The sequence below is a fragment of the Triticum urartu genome, chromosome 6A, assembly GCF_056163025.1.
Source record: "Triticum urartu cultivar PI428250 chromosome 6A, HENAU_Tu73, whole genome shotgun sequence".
Classification (NCBI taxonomy): domain Eukaryota; kingdom Viridiplantae; phylum Streptophyta; class Magnoliopsida; order Poales; family Poaceae; genus Triticum; species Triticum urartu.
The window spans coordinates 592,708,491-592,724,141 of record NC_141878.1 but is presented as its reverse complement, the minus strand read 5'-3'; the positions used below and the strand labels follow the sequence as shown (position 1 = coordinate 592,724,141).

The following is a 15,651-nucleotide window of genomic DNA, read 5'->3' as shown; positions in this document are numbered from 1 at the left end:
CCCCCCCCCCACACACACACACACCCCGTGAGGGATTGGTTCAAGGTCCATGAGCAGCTGAAGGGAGGTGCTGACCACCCGCGGCCACCGTGAGAGGAGGTGGAGGACCATGGGGATCGTGCATCAGCTTTCTACACGGCGCCGGCTATGAATCTAGCAAAGACGGACGGAAGCAGGACTACGACCAAGCGAGAGGAGACGCCTGCCAGCTGCTTTGCTGGCTAACTGAACCAGAGATTATAAGTCCCACATTGCTAATTTAGGTGGACTTGCACCAACATATTTGTATTTTTTTACGAAACTAAGAGAGTTTTATTCATGGATCATAAGGTTACAATCGAGTGGCAATATATCCTCACAACATGGAGGACATCTGTTCATCTATACCGCAGTACATGACTCAGTACGACTATAGTTTGCCATACAATCTGCTACCCTATTTTTGAGCTCTACTGGTTTTCTAAGGAATAAACTCCCTGCCAATCATCGTCGCCTTGATTTGAGCTACCAAGTGTCCATAAGCTGAACGAGACCAATTATCACCTACAAGTATTGAGAGAACCTCTGAGGAATCTACTTGGACCATCGCTGGACGATCCGTATGTTGTGCAGCTAGGGCCAAACCTTGCATAAGCGCATGTAACCACAATGGTTGTCTTACATCTAGTACGTTGCATCTCGATACTGCACCAGTAACATGCTTAAACTTATAATTTCATCGTCCGCAAATAAAACTTATAATTTCATCAAGTTTACATATTATTTAATCTAAAAAAATCAAGTTAACATATTTGTGCACGGTGAGCCTAAACTTATAATTTCTTTAATAAAAATGATGATAAAAATATTGAACAGAGTTTACATATAAAACTAATGGAAACTTTATTGTACAAACTGCACCATTGCCTAATCACTTTGTAGGAGCAATGAGCAAATGGTTCAACCCCGAGGAAGAAACTCATATACTCCCTCCGTCCGGAATTACTTGTTGTGAAAATGGATGTATTTAGAACTAAAATACGTTTAGATACATTCATTTCTACGACAAATAATTCCGAACAGAGGGAGTAATTCTCAAGGTGTTGTAGAACGTAACGGAACTGCTCAAGTGCCATGGTCACATGCACTAGGATATTATACCTTCCATGTACTTGCAGACTGAAAACGAGCTAGAAGATTATTTTGATTTGACACGTACGTACGGCTCCGGCTCGGAGTCAGTTAATTATACAATTCTAGACTACGAGAAAGGGGTTCACTATGTGACAATCGATGAATTGACATTACATGTATGGATACTAGCAGAATCAGCCGATGGCCGGCCGGGTGGGGTGGATGTTAGCGCACGAGACCAACCTTGGTCCTTATGCTCGCATCATAGACAAATACTCTTACATGGAAAAAGGCTAGCCAGAGCGACACATCTGATCATGTTGACAGTAACTATGACGACAATGAAGATCGCATCCATGACACTGATAACTTCAGTGACACATCTGATGACATTGATGGCAACGGTGATGACGTTGATGGAAAAAGTGATGACGATGAACATGGTGGCTGTGAGCCTGATGACTTCAGCAACACAACTGATGACGTTGATGACGAAAGTAACAACAATGAAGATGGCGTCCGTGACGCTGATGACTTCAGTGACATGCCTGATGACATTGATAGCAACTGTGATGACGTGATGGGAGTGAATTGCAAAAAACATTGACACTTCAGGCAAGGTTTGCAGGAACCACACATTTACGGAATTATGTCAAAAAACACTATTTTTTTCATAATTTTTTGCAAAAAACACTGATTGCTTGTTTGGACCATTTTAAATATGTTTATGATATGGGGTTCTATAAATGATGACGTGGCATAACTGTTCACACTAGACGTCGTTAAAGATATATATATATTTACCCTAAGCTCCCTCCTTTTTTAGAAAAGAGCCAACGGTAAGTTTCCATCTCCTCTCCCACCGTTGACTATGTCAGCTGGGCCTCCCCTATGCCAGCCAATGGAGCTCGAGCTCGCCAGCGTGCAAGCCAGCAGCAGCTCCCCTGCGCCAGTCGGGCCACGAGCTCCGCCATGCCCCATTCCGAACAGCTCACCTGGAGCTTCACCGCCTGGCCGCCGGCGCCGCTGCTTGCGCCCACGCGCGGCCGGCGCGGCTGCTGCTGCTCGTGGCCAGTGCCGCTGCTCGCCACCATGAGCGGTCGGCGTGACTGCTGCTACTCGCGGCCGGCGCGGCTGCTTGTGCCCACGCGAGTCCGGTGCGGCTGCTGCTGCTCGCGTCCGCCACCGCCGCCGCTGCTCACGTCCGCCGAGCTTTGCCGCCGCCCAGTGTCGTGCCCCACATGGCCACATCGGGCTCCGCCGCCCCCGCCCTGTGCTGGCAGGATGCGTGCTCGAACTCGAGCAGTAGGGGTCGATGGATGCGGTTGGCTGCTACCTCCAGATCGAAGCGAGGACCAGGGTCAACACGCGCGATGCAGAGGTCGGGCGTGAAGTCGACGCAGTGGACGCAGCAGTGGTGCAGGTGGAAGCAGAGCTCCGGCGTGAGGCACGGCCGCTGCAAGGACTTGGCGCGGCGAGGCACTTGGGTCCAAATCCGATGTGGAGGGCTTCGCCAACGACTTGGTTCGCTGGATCCGGGCGAAGAACACGGCGGCTCGACCTTGGCGTCCATAGCGCGGTGGGATAGAGCTCATGGGCAGAGAGAGAGATGAGACAGGAAAAGGACCCGATTGCTTTTATTTCCGGGCCAAGGAGCCGATTGCTTTTTCATTTTTCCAAAAAGGGTGTTGGTGTAAAACCGTCTGTCTAACGGCGTCGCCTGAGAACCGTTACGCCACGTCAGCAAAAGCGGGACCCCCATGTCATAAACATACTTAAAACGGTCCAAATGAGCAAGCAGTGTTTTTTGCAAAAGTTATGAAAAAAAATTAGTGCTTTTTGCCTGAAGTGTCGATATTTTTTGCAATTCACTCCGTTGATGGCAAAAGTGATGACGATGAACATGGTGGTTGTGAGGCTGATGACTTCAGCAGCACAACTGATGACGTTGATGACGAAAGTAACAACGGTGAAGATGGTGTCCGTGACGTTGATGACTTCAGTGACACACCTGATGATATTGATGGCACCAGTGATGACGTTGATGGGAAAAGTGATAACGATGAACATGGTGGTTGTGAAGCCGGTGACTTCAGCAACACAACTGATGACATTGATGACGAAAGTAACAACGATGAAGATGGCGTCTATGAAGCGGATGACTTCAGCGACACAGCTGTCGCGGACGATGTTTATGCCGTCCAGGTTTATTAGGGTGTCGAGCGACTTTCTGCACTTCACGTTCTGAAAATCCTGTGTGATATAGGATCCCTCAAGCACACTAGAAATGTCGGGACAGTGCACCCAAATTTATCACTGGTGATGATGACAACGTGCTACCTACCTCTTGCCTCTTCAGATATCTTATTACAAACAAGTGTGTCAGTTCACATGTTATAGGGTAGATCAGACTAGGCTCGAGAAGGAACTCGCGGAAGAGGAAGGTAATGGGGTTGTAGAAGGAAGCAGGAGATTAGGAACTGACTTGAGGTGTTGGTGTTCGTTTGATTTATAGACTTTGGGAGCGCCAGGTGGTTCTGATATTTGGCCATGTGCCATGTCATTGTCATCAGAATGACCGAAAATCGAGCAGTCTGTTGATCCTGGAGGGTCCTCTGCTTTTGCTTGTTTGTTTGTGAAAATAGAGACCGCCTATATTCAGCATTGCTTTACTTTCGTATGAAGCTGCCCTCACATTTTTCTGTTCGGATCCTTTGCAAGCTCGTGCATATTTGGATCAGCAGGTAACCATTGAAGTTTGTCTGTTGTTACATTTTTTGTTTTTTGAAATGTCTAGGTGTCTGCTAACATTTTTTTTAGAAAAGGAGGATGACCCCCGGCCTCTGCATCTGCGAGATGCATACGGCCACTTTATTGATTATTCTCGAGGACCTTACAAAGTATTACAACAATATGCCTAAATCCACCATCTTGGCAACATATGCCGCTACTCTTATCCATACGATGAAGGGGTGCTAGCTGGGCCACTCAGACCACTCACCTAAGCCTAACATCAAAAGCCGGAAGCCCTAGCCGAGCCACATACCGGGTCTGGGGCACAATCCGGTCAGGCGCACTCGTGTGTCGTCGCCGCCATCATCCACAGGTCCGTCTTTAGATCATATTGAGGCATCTACCTTGTCTGGCCACTCAGCCATCGAAGTCACCATGACGCCAGACAGCTACCTCCTCCTGCGCGAGTCCATCCCGCGCATCGGACGCCGACCCTCCACAGCACCATGCCGCCGATAACCGCCGCCATCAATGTGTGAGATGAAGCACCGCTCCGCCAAGTCCGGCAGGGCTGCTGAAGACCAAGCACCGTGGAATAAGGACTCCGAGGCAGAGCACATAGGCGGCAGAGCGCCAACGCACGGCCACCACACGAACTCCGACCACGCCACCAACCGCCGCCAAGCAACCAAAGCATCACATCCACCCCAAGCTCACCACAAACAACACCCCCAAGAGGGTGACGACGCCCGGAGCGCCGCTGTCGCTCGATCCGGCAAGGATTTGGGCTTTCGCCCGGCATACGAGCTGGGTGGAAGGAGGAGGGGAAGGAGGCAACCTGGATGGCGCCTACAAAAAGGGTACGGCGCTCTCAGGCGTCGCCGCCGTTGTGGCCAGCACTGCTGGCCTCGGATTTCTCCAGAGCCACCTTCCACCTCCAGCCGCCAAACAGGTACAACTCCGGCGATAAAGGCCGCCCAAAGCAGGACCATCGGAGGCAGCCCTGGTTGAAGTAGACGGAGGCCTTCAGATCTGGATCGGGCGCCGCCGAGACGCACGCACCACAGCCGCCACCTGCCGCCGCCTTGCCGCCCCCGCAGCAGAGGAAGAACGGCCAGCACCACGAGCACCGGTCACCGCAGACCCGGCGTCGACCCACCAGCCGAGGCCGCCGCCACGGATTCAAAGCCCCCTGAGGAAGAACGGGGCGGCCAGATCCTCGCCGCCACCTTCACCGGCGGCCGAGCGGCGAGCCGGCGGCCACCTCCGGTGGCGACGAGGGAGAGGAGAGGTGGGTGAGAGGGCCGGCAGCGGGCTAGGGTTACGCCGCCCGAGTCGCCCCTGCGTGAGCGACGCGGGGGCGCGTTGTTTTCTTCGTTGCCATTCTTTTTCTGTTTGGCTTCAGAATCGCCTTTCTAGATGACTAGTGAAAGCAGAGCATCTCTCTGCTGAGCTGGTTTGGGACTGAGCCGAGGAGCTGATTTGAGTTCTGGTGTTTGTTCGCTAGGTGGTTGTTGATTTCTGTTCATGTGCCATGTCAATGTCAACAGAAATACAGAATGACTGAATCTCAGAGCAGTCTGTTGATCCTTATATCCGCTTAGCTGAAACAGAGACCCTTGCATTGTATCTGCTTTGCTTGGTTGCTTGTGAAACAGAGAGCGCCCACTTTCTTTTCTTTTTTTGTTTTTGCGGGGAAAGAGAGCGCCCACTTTCAGCATTGTTTCACATTTCTTTTGCAGTCGTGCATTTTTGGAGGAGATCGAAGACCACAAATGTCTGCTGCTGTTCATCCGAGTTTCCCCTCGAAACAAACACTTCTTTAGGGAACCGTATTGTTTTTTGAAACGGAGGCAAACGTTTTGTCTTATCGATTAATTAAGAAGAAGAGAATTGCCCAGTTAATTTAAGGAAAATCGGGCAAAAACCTACACAAATAAAGCACGGACTAACTACTCACAAAGCAAGAAATCCCTCAATCGCACAGTCGGCCCTTGCCAAACTCTCTGAATGCACAACATCCACAAACCCACTACTACTACGCCAACTGAATCTCAACACGAACACCATGACGCAAGACATCATGCACCTCCCAAGCCGAGAGACCGAAGATCATCCATCAAGCAACCATAGACGTCTTTCCTATGACGTCACTCTTGCCTTTGCCCATCTTTTTTAGTTTGCCCCTTATTGGCGTTCCCGTCAGGAGGCAAGCAATTGACCTGCCCAAACCAGGTCTAGCAACCTCCACGCTAGCGAGCAAGTCACAAAGTTCCTTCGCGAAGAGAGCATTTGGATTTGGAGTTGAAGTAGGTGCCAACACACTTGGCTCAATGGCCACGCCACTCACAGGCATCACCTCCTCGCTGGTCGCATATGAGGGAAGGGCAGCAACATCTGAAACTCCGCGCTCGATGACTAACGGGTGACGCCCAATGGATTTGGCAAGCGAGAGATCGCACCGTCCAAATCACTACTCTCCTCAGCATCAACTATCTGGCTCGACTCCAGGGGTGATGTTGGTGGCAAAGCCACACTCGAGATCTCGGGAGGGTCTACTTGAAGTTGCTCGACGCACAAAGGCAAAACCGAGCCCGCACACAACTCCCGAAGCTCGGGCATGATTTGTAACACCGGAGTCACAACCACATCATTGTCAAGTCCCTCAGAGGCTAATGGCGGTGAGCTGGCCCTAGCACGAGGGGAGAAACGTCTATGAAGCTCGTCTCCCTTCTCAGCATCGAAGCTGCCATCGGGCACAACCAAAGGGCGCAACACATGAGCAGTCGGCAACACAGGCGGCGTCAGGGAGAGCCCGCCCAGTGCAGCCTCAACTAGCTCCATGAATCTCTCCATCCGCAACATCCAACCTTTCATAGAGGCAACGACATCACGTAGAGGCTGGACCGTTTTCTCAAGCTGAAAGGAATCCATACCAAGGAGCTCAGAGTGCAGCATCTCTGCTTGCCTCTCCAAAGTGGGCCGCATCAAGATATCCGCCGGGGCCATTGAGGCAGCAGGAGCAGAAACGATCGATGGCCAAGAATCACGACAAAATGTCTTCGAGAGGGGCGGGGCTTCTTTCTGGACCTTGTATGGAGATGGAGCTTGTTGGTGCTCGACGGGAGACGGGGCAATGGCGACACAATAGCTCTTCTCAAGGAGCCGAGGGGACGCCGGGCATTGCGGCACTCACGCGCTCGATGACCGTTCTCAAGACACCGATAACATCTAAAAGGATCTCGACAATCCGCTGCAAGGTGTCCAGGAAAGAGACATCTGCAACATCGACCATGAAGCCAAGCGGGGACGGGACGGGGAGCCAAAGCAAGGGCTTGTGACGCCTGGCGTTGCACATCGCGCCGCGGGAGCACCTTCTGCCAACCTCCGCATGTATCCGCATCACACGCCACGAGTCCTGCCGAGCAGCCGAAACCGAGGATTTAGTAGCCGGCGGCGGCGTCCGTGGGAACCGTATTGTGGTTGCTGCATGCGCATGCAGCAGATTTTAATTCCTCCCCTAGCCAGTCAGCCCACGTGGTGAGGCCCGCTCCCTCCCTCGTGTCGTACCCTGCCTTGGAGCGCTCCGTGCGGAGACTGGCTGGCTCGCGTCGCGAGCGCCAAGTACTAGCTTCTACTACGTATTTACTTGACCGGTGGTGGATGGACTTGAGGTCTTGAGGTTGACGGACTTGCATGAGGTCTTCCCTCCCCTCCGGTGGTGGCCAGGCTTCACATAATAATAAGGCTAATCAAGTCCGGAAGAGTTGGTCTTTTTAAACCCCGGCCGGGGCCTCATCAACCAGCTGAGCATCCAGTCTAGCGTTCCAACCCATACCTGGCAGTGGCACACACACCTGATCTCACAACCCGGCAGCAAAACCATGCAAGAATGGCTGCCGTTTCGTCCGATCCGGCCAACCAAAGGTGTCCAAACAACCATCTTTCGTCTTGCCGACAGTTTTCTGTTTGCGATCAAGCATTTCACAAAATCAAACCTCTGTGGTCTGTGCTATGATTGCCGTAGCGGCTACCAGCAAACTCTTTTTTTACATGCATGGGTTCTAATGTTTTATTAATTCTTCACACTTGCAGGTACGGGAGGCCTTATGTGTAGCAGTCAACCGGCGAGACTCACCACCATCCTTAAGTTATTGTCATTGCTGCTCGTTTCTTGTGGAGTTGGCAGTGTCCGCTCCTCCTCGACGACGATAGTCCATGATAATAGCACGGACATGATGTCGCTGCTAGATTTCAAGAGGGCCATCACCAACGACTCCAAGCAAGCCTTGACATCTTGGCATGTCGGCGCCCTGCTTTGCAGATGGAAGGGCGTCGACTGCAGCGACCCGAAGCACCCGGGGCGACTCACCAGACTGAATCTTCATGACCTAGCGTTGTCGGGCCCGATTCACTACTAGATATTTCATTATAACCGAGGGTCCAATTACCGTCGGATATTTTTTATCACCGTCAACTATTACTAAAACCGACGGTACACCGTCAGCCATCTCCCGTTGGCCTTGCTTCGTCGGCCATTACAGTAATGGTCGACGGTACAGTCGGGTAATATTGTCACCTACGGTAGTAAGCCGACGGTGAGCCGTCGGGCATGTTATTGTGACTGCTGGCTCATCTTAGCCCGACGACATTTATAGCCGACGGTTCCTCGTCGGGCATTAACTCTCCGACGGTTATTGCTTCCCGTCGGTTTTCAAAATAGTCGATGGTACATTTGTCCCGCTGGACTTAGTTATGACCATGAGGAGAACCAAACCGTCAGCTCATTAGATGGTCGACAGTGTATATGACCTTTCAGGAAACCTGTTAGCCGAGGGTGAGCGAACACCGCCACAAAACCTGTTAGTTGAGGGTGAGCAAACACCGTCATTTTATAAATTCACCAACTGTCTGAAGTCCCCATTGGCATTCTGTATAACCGAGACATATTTTCCACCATAGGTCATTACTCACCCCTCATATATTTCTTTCACCAAGGGGTGTTTCATTCCATAGCAATCATTCAGAATATTGGCATTCCAACAAATGCGTCTCATACACAAGCACAAGGTATTGAGTTGCATCCAAATTGCATTAACCATAATTATCAAATGTCGAATGCAGAAAAAAATAGTAATTGAGATAGGCCACATTTTGCATAAGATAAATTGTCCACTAAGACAAATTTGTCCATAAGATAATAAAGTGTTTCAAATATCTAACATAACTACATTTTGGCATGACTTGATGATCATTAGACTTTTATAGCCAATCATCATCATCGCCATCGCCACCGCCATAGCCATAGTCATCCTCATCTCCATAGTCATCATATTCCCCATCGCCATAGTGATCATAGTGCTCATCACCATACAGATCACCCTCGCCATAGTTATCATATCCCCCATTGCCATAGTAGTCATCCTCATCATCATTTCCATGACTCGTACTGCCTCCAGTCCTGCTTCCCATTCCCTAAGTAATGACAAGACTAGTTGTTAGTATAATGTAGCTGAAATTTAAGTGACCTACAGGGATCAAACTTAACTGTTCTAATTGACAGGTTATCTTCTAGCTGCTATATAATAGTATGATTATCCAACAGTATGATGCCTATTCACCTTTCGATCCTTCACATGAAACTTTCAGAGGAAACATCAATCAGCAGGAACATATATTCCATACACATTTTCCAAGTACTGTGCATATCTATCTGCGACCCCACTATCAATAGTGTTTACATTTCGCAGTCACATGACAAAGCCGAACGAGTAAACTAACAAAACACTATTGGCTAGTTTGGGCATATAGTAAACTAATTAAGAATGGCATGTACAAAAAGCATAAACTAGCAGCATGTGCCCCAAGGTGAAATAAATATTTGCATGTATATGTATTATAAATTGAAATGCATATGTACAGAGGCTTTACCGAACATGGTTCAACAATGCTTAGATAAAGGAAGAGTATCCGTAAGAAAAATATTCTGGATGGTTAGCCTAAATTCTTTCATGTCTACTAATTTGTTCCCTGCGACCTGAATAAATTATACATGAAGTACAAATAAATTATTGTTCATACTATCATATTTTTCCTACTAATGATATTTGAATTAACATGGTTCAGTTTATCTAGTTTTGCACATAAGAAATGATAGCAAATTAAGATATGCTAGCAAACAAGGCATATGTATAGAGAAACAAGCAAGCAAGGCATATGTATAGAGAAACAAGCATGACAACTGCAGGCTATCAAGTGTGGTCTTCACTGCATTTTTTCTCATAGATGTGCTGATAAACTTGTTCTCTCAACCATCAAGTATTTACATGAAGCATTAGTCATTTCTCTTGGGTGATATAATCCTTTAGAGGAATGCGCCAATATAGTTAACCATGCATTTCTTTTCTAAATCTGTAATTGAAATATATGAAGGATCTACATCTGCTGCTACTTTCCATGACCAAAAATCCTGCACCTGACTTGCACACACAAATTCTTTCTTGATGTGCTAATACATATTCTTTCCATGAAGGGTGTTGAGGCACATCACCTCGTCCCCTTTGAAATCCGCCTTCAGAATATGATGGAGACTATGTATCATACACAAAAGAAACATTACTTAATGGTTCAATTGCTGAAAGCCTACTATTGAGATGGGTATAACTTACCAAGTCATCTGCTGCTGATTGCATTATGCCATCAAAGTCGACTCCCCCTTTCTCAGCCAAAGACTACAAACATCAGCATGTCAACACAAACCTATTCACTCAGACTCCAATTTACAAGAGAAGACAAGATTACCTGAACAACAAGCTCTATGACTCGAAGACGCTTGATCTCCTGCTTCAAATGTTTGTTTTCTCTTTCTAGACGCTCCTCCTTAGCAGACTGCACCGGCTGTGAGGCCATCGCCCTTTTAGACTTAAACTTCGCCTTCTCTGCTTTGCTAAACAACTCATTAGCAATTCCTAGCCTGCCATGTGGCATTCTGCCTGCTGCTTCGTAGATGATTTGTCCATCTAAATCCGGGTGCTCCTCTTCCCAATTTTCTCTATGGGCATTTTTCATTGCCTTATCAAAATCCTCCTTTTCAAATTAAAATTTAATGGTAAACTGCAGTGTTATGCACATAGTTCTGATGATGATTATAATGAACTAAGTTGCAATATTTTACTGACCCAATGATCAGCAGTTCTTTGACTGCATATCTTCTCTTCATCAGTCCCTCAATGCAATTTGTGCGTGTGAAGCCAAGCACCAGAAATTCCAGGGTCTTTCCCGGTTTTGAGTTTCTGCATTTCAAGAGTGTGACACATCATCCAATGTAAATGAAACTTCCTTATTAAACAGTAAGCAGAAAGATGTTTGACGAAAATAGTACCAGAAATTGACGTGTGGCGACAACATTTCTAGCACCACTACAATGGTAGACCGTGTCCCCATTAGCAAGTCTGTTCCTCTTGTTGGTTAAAGATAACCCTCTAAATTCAGTACTACTCCAGTGCTCACATAGTAGACGCCAACCAACATCTGTACCAAAGTCAACTCTCTTTGCAGAAATTAAAGCTTCCTTAGTTGGCCAGCGGTTACCATCCTCATCCTCTTCTATTAGTTCTGTAGGCAATTGTCCCTTCTTCTTTAATCTTTTGATGGCTGCGGCCTTTTCCTCATGTAGCATCTGCTTCACTTTCCTAGTTAAGTTCTCCTCCAAAACACCATCTGCCTTCTCTTGCTCCGATGGGTCACACTTGAAACGCCACTGCCAAAAACCATCCCAAAACATTTTTTGTTAGTTACTAGTGCATTTGTGGAAGTGAGCATATGCATAATCATCAAAGCTTCCAACACTTCATAGATAAACCAAGTAGTTCTGTCTTGGTTGTGACCAAAATAAAGAATTTTAACTACCACCCATCCACCAGTTTTAGACTTCTTATGTCTAAATATAATATGTTCACCTCTGTTTCAGAATTCTAAGTACTAGAAAAACTGATTCAAAATTCTCAAAGCATTTATAGAAACAATGTATATACTTACCCAAACTGCCAGATCAGGCCGGCTCGGCCCTGGATCGGGGCTGGCTCCTCTCTGGCGGCTGGTGGGCCGGGGATCGCCGGATCCGCCCGGATCTGGCCGGCGCGGCCCTGCCTCGTCGCCCGGATTGGGCGCTCGTGGTGTGGTCTCCCTGGTGGCGGCGGTGTGGGTCGTTCTCCGTGTTTTGACGGGATGTGCGCAGTGGGTGGATGCCGGGGCGGCGGCCTCGGACGGTGTGGACGGCGTGGCCTCTTGACGGACGACGGCCGTGGGAGCTGGTGGTCCGCGACTTCGGCTGTGCGGGCGGCGAGGTCTCGGTGGACGTCTACTACGGTGGGTCGGGGTGCCCCGTCAACCGACGTGCCTGCTTCGATGAAGTCTGACGCCTTCTCCGGCTGCGGGCGTTCCCCTGGCCAGGTCTTTGGCCGGATGGTTGGGACGGGGCGGGATCGGGGGAATCCCTTGGCCGTCGGCGGAGGCCACGACAATGGCGGCGCCTTGTGGGCGTCGGTTCCCTTCTTGGAGGCCTTGTCCAGGTCCTATCCCGTCTCTCACTGTGTTCTTCATTTGGGCGAAAGCTCTAGTTCCCCTTGCGGGCGACGGGTCGTACCTTCGTCGCGCTCCTTCTTGAAGGCGTCGCCTGGGGTTCCCGGAAGCACGGTGGGCGCTTCGTGGTGCGTGTGAGGTGTTTGGCGACGGCAATGTGTGCGGCGATTTATCTATTCTACCGCTGATCTTCATCTTGTGATAGCGCTCCATCTGCTTGGTGAGTTTCTACCGTAGGGGGTGGTCGTCATTTGGCGTCATGGTGGCGTTAATGGCGGAGGGCCTGTCAAGGTTGGCACCTCAATCTGCTTGGAGATGGACCCGTGGAAGATGGTGGAGACGACACCTGTGAGTGCGTCAGATCGGTTTATGCCCCAGACCCGGTATGTGGCTAGGCTGGGGATTCCAGCTTTTGATGTTAGGTTTAGGTGAGTGGTCTGGGTAGTGGCCCAGCTAGCACCCCTTCATCATATGGATAGGAGTAGCGGCATATGTAGCCTAGTTGGTGGATTCAGGCTTATTGTTGTAACATTTTGTAAGGTCCTCGAGAATAATCAATAAAATGGCCGTATGCATCTACCAGATGCAGAGGCCGGGGGTCATCCTCCTTTTCTAAAAAAACGATTTGGACACTCCCTGACTTGCAGCGCTGCGCGCCCGTATGGGAGGCACCGTAGGAAGAACCTCAAACCGTCCCTGAACTTCGCCCACCACATCCGGGAAAGCACGACAGTCACAAAGAAACCATCCGCATGCTGGACATATCTCTGTCCGATTCTGGCTGAAAAGTACATATACAAAAGAGCTGGACCTGTCCTACTGGAGTATTTATTCAGGACTCGAACGGTCACTGACAAGTTTGACGGACTTGAGGTCTTCGCTCCGATGGCGGGCAGGCTTTTGATAAGGGCGTGAGAAAAATTGCAGAAAATTCAGACGCAAGTGTGTGGACGTGATGAGCATCCAGCGTTCTAACTCACCACCCGGCCGGCCGGCAGCAAAACCATGGAAGGAAGCAGGCCACCGTTCCGAGTAGGCAGCATCCTATCTTTTGCCTTTGCCCTCGGTTTTTTCATTGCTGCCAGCAAACTCTTTCTTCACATTATTTCTGAAGTAGGCAGCATCCTCAATCTAATGCTACTGTCGTTGCTGATCATTTAATCTTGACGCTTTGCAGGTCAGGGAGGCCTTCTTACATGTGCCAGTCAACCGGCGAGGCTCGCCCCCATCCTTACCCTACTGTCATTGCTTCTCGTTTCTTGTGGAGTTGGCAGCATCCGCTGCTCCTCCTCAACGACGACAGTCCATGATAACATCACGGACATGATCTCGCTGCTAGATTTCAAGCCGGCCATCACCAACGACTCAAGGCAAGCCTTGAGGTCATGGCACGTCGGCGTCCCCCTTTGCCATTGGAACGGCGTCTACTGCAGCGACCCGAAGCACCCGGGGCGAGTCATCCAGCTGTACCTCATGAACCTATCGTTGTCAGGCCCGATTTCACTGTCCCTCGGGAATCTAACATTCCTTAGGAGTCTGGACCTGTCCAGTAATGGCTTCACCGGCGAGATACCTCCTTTCCACCGTCTCCAAAGATTGGAGACCCTTGACTTGGGGGAGAACTTACTGGGAGGGATCATTCCGGATACTCTTACAAACTGCTCCAATCTACAGAACCTAGTCATGTCTGGCAACTTACTAATAGGAGAAGTTCCCAGCGGTATAGGCCGCCTATCCAATCTAGTGTGCTTAGATCTTGCAAGAAATAATCTCACCGGAGAAATCCCACCAAGCCTAGAAAACATCAGTCAGCTTGAATACATCTTGCTTGGTGATAATAAGCTCATCGGAACCATTCCTGACGAGTTGGGAAAACTCCCAAATCTTTCTGATTTACTCCTTGCTGGAAATATGCTATCAGGTGGAATCCCAGAAACCTTGTACAAATACAATCAGTCTTGTCTCCAAGTTTTATACTTAAGTTCCAATATGCTTGGAAAAAACCTGCCATCTAACTTTGGCGATGCCTTCCTGAATCTTCAGTATCTCTTATTGGACGATAACAATTTTGAAGGTCATCTCCCAGCGTCAGTAGGCAATATTTCAGGGCTAAAGTGGTTAAACTTGTCATTCAACAATTTCGTTGGTCAAGTTCCAAGTTCTTTTGGTAATCTTAGACTGTTAAACCAATTATACCTTCAGCAGAACAATTTTTCAGGCTTCATCCCAAGAGAGCTGGGTGGCTTGCAACACCTCACCAATCTGTATCTGTCTGACAATAATCTGAAAGGTGAAGTACCATGAAACAGTGTCTTTGTGTTGGAAATAAGCGGAGCAAAAGCCTTTATCAGTATTGGAGGCAACCGGTGGGGACTCCTTTGGAGGAACACCGGATCTGCTCCCATGTACTACTATGTATTGGACAAAAGATACACATTATGTACTACCTTATCATATAGAGTATTCATTCTAATATTTGATTTCATGCCACACCATACTGTTGATCTAATTTATGCTCACCAGGACCTCAAGAGCAAACCTGTCACTCTTGTTTTGTTTTGTTTTGTTTTTTGGCCGTGTGTAATTCTCGGGGTTGGGACCTTCCCAACCTTCTCTTTGGCAATAAATAATTCGGTGAGACCTGGCTCTCAGTGCTCAGCAATCTGTAAAACAAATCAAAAAGATACTTTCAGAAAAAAAATCATCATCAGGATATGTCATGCTAGCCACTGGCCAGTTACCGACCGCTCCCATTGAATGGTCTACAAGAAAAGCTAGTCCACGTCTAGGTCTTGTCATGCTGATTTTTCTAATACTGGAGTTAATTAAGACAAAAACTTATAATGACTTGGACAGTTAAAACAATCCAACAAGCAATGTACACAGTGTGGACACTGTGGACACTGTGGACACAGTGTTGATTAATCCATCCTTGCGCCTCATCGACTTCAAGCTCCGTGTATACACCACCTTGAATCAATCCCGCGCCATAGTCTTGTCGAAGCCGCACAAGCCTCGGACATGTGCACCACGTGTTTCCATGTCCAGAAGTCGGTCACCATCAGCATCACGCTCCTATGTCGTCATCGCCGATCCACCACCGTCTTCTGTACTAATCGACTCACATCGATCCGTCAGACTGCCTAGTCCGACCCAGCCGAACTCGTTCGACTGTATGACATGCTCGAGGCTCCCAAATCATCTTCCGCGAATTTCCATCCATCA

General features: G+C 48.8%; 1 protein-coding gene across 3 annotated transcripts; it reads left to right on the top strand.

Moving 5' to 3' along the window:
* Positions 1-7,730: 7,730 nt before the first annotated feature.
* On the top strand, positions 7,731-14,730 carry LOC147966873 (uncharacterized). Of its 3 annotated transcripts, XM_087529138.1 has the most exons (3): positions 7,731-7,775; positions 13,363-13,381; positions 13,637-14,730. In XM_087529138.1, the coding sequence occupies exons 1-3, from the start codon at positions 7,731-7,733 to the stop codon at positions 14,728-14,730; spliced, it is 1,158 nt and encodes a 385-aa protein (XP_087385264.1). The 3 variants fall into 3 exon arrangements, with proteins under 3 accessions (XP_087385264.1, XP_087385263.1, XP_087385262.1); XM_087529137.1 differs by lacking the exon at positions 13,363-13,381 and having other exon boundaries at positions 7,731-7,773; positions 13,613-14,730; XM_087529136.1 differs by lacking the exon at positions 13,363-13,381 and having other exon boundaries at positions 7,731-7,773; positions 13,604-14,730.
* The last annotated feature ends 921 nt before the right edge of the window (positions 14,731-15,651 follow it).

Coding starts and splice junctions, on each gene's coding strand:
- LOC147966873 (XM_087529136.1), top strand. CDS start 7,731: ATGCAAGAATGGCTGCCGTTTCGTCCGATCCGGCCAACCAAAG. Junction 7,774..13,603: donor TCCGATCCGGCCAACCAAAG/GTGTCCAAACAA, acceptor GACGCTTTGCAG/GTCAGGGAGGCCTTCTTACA.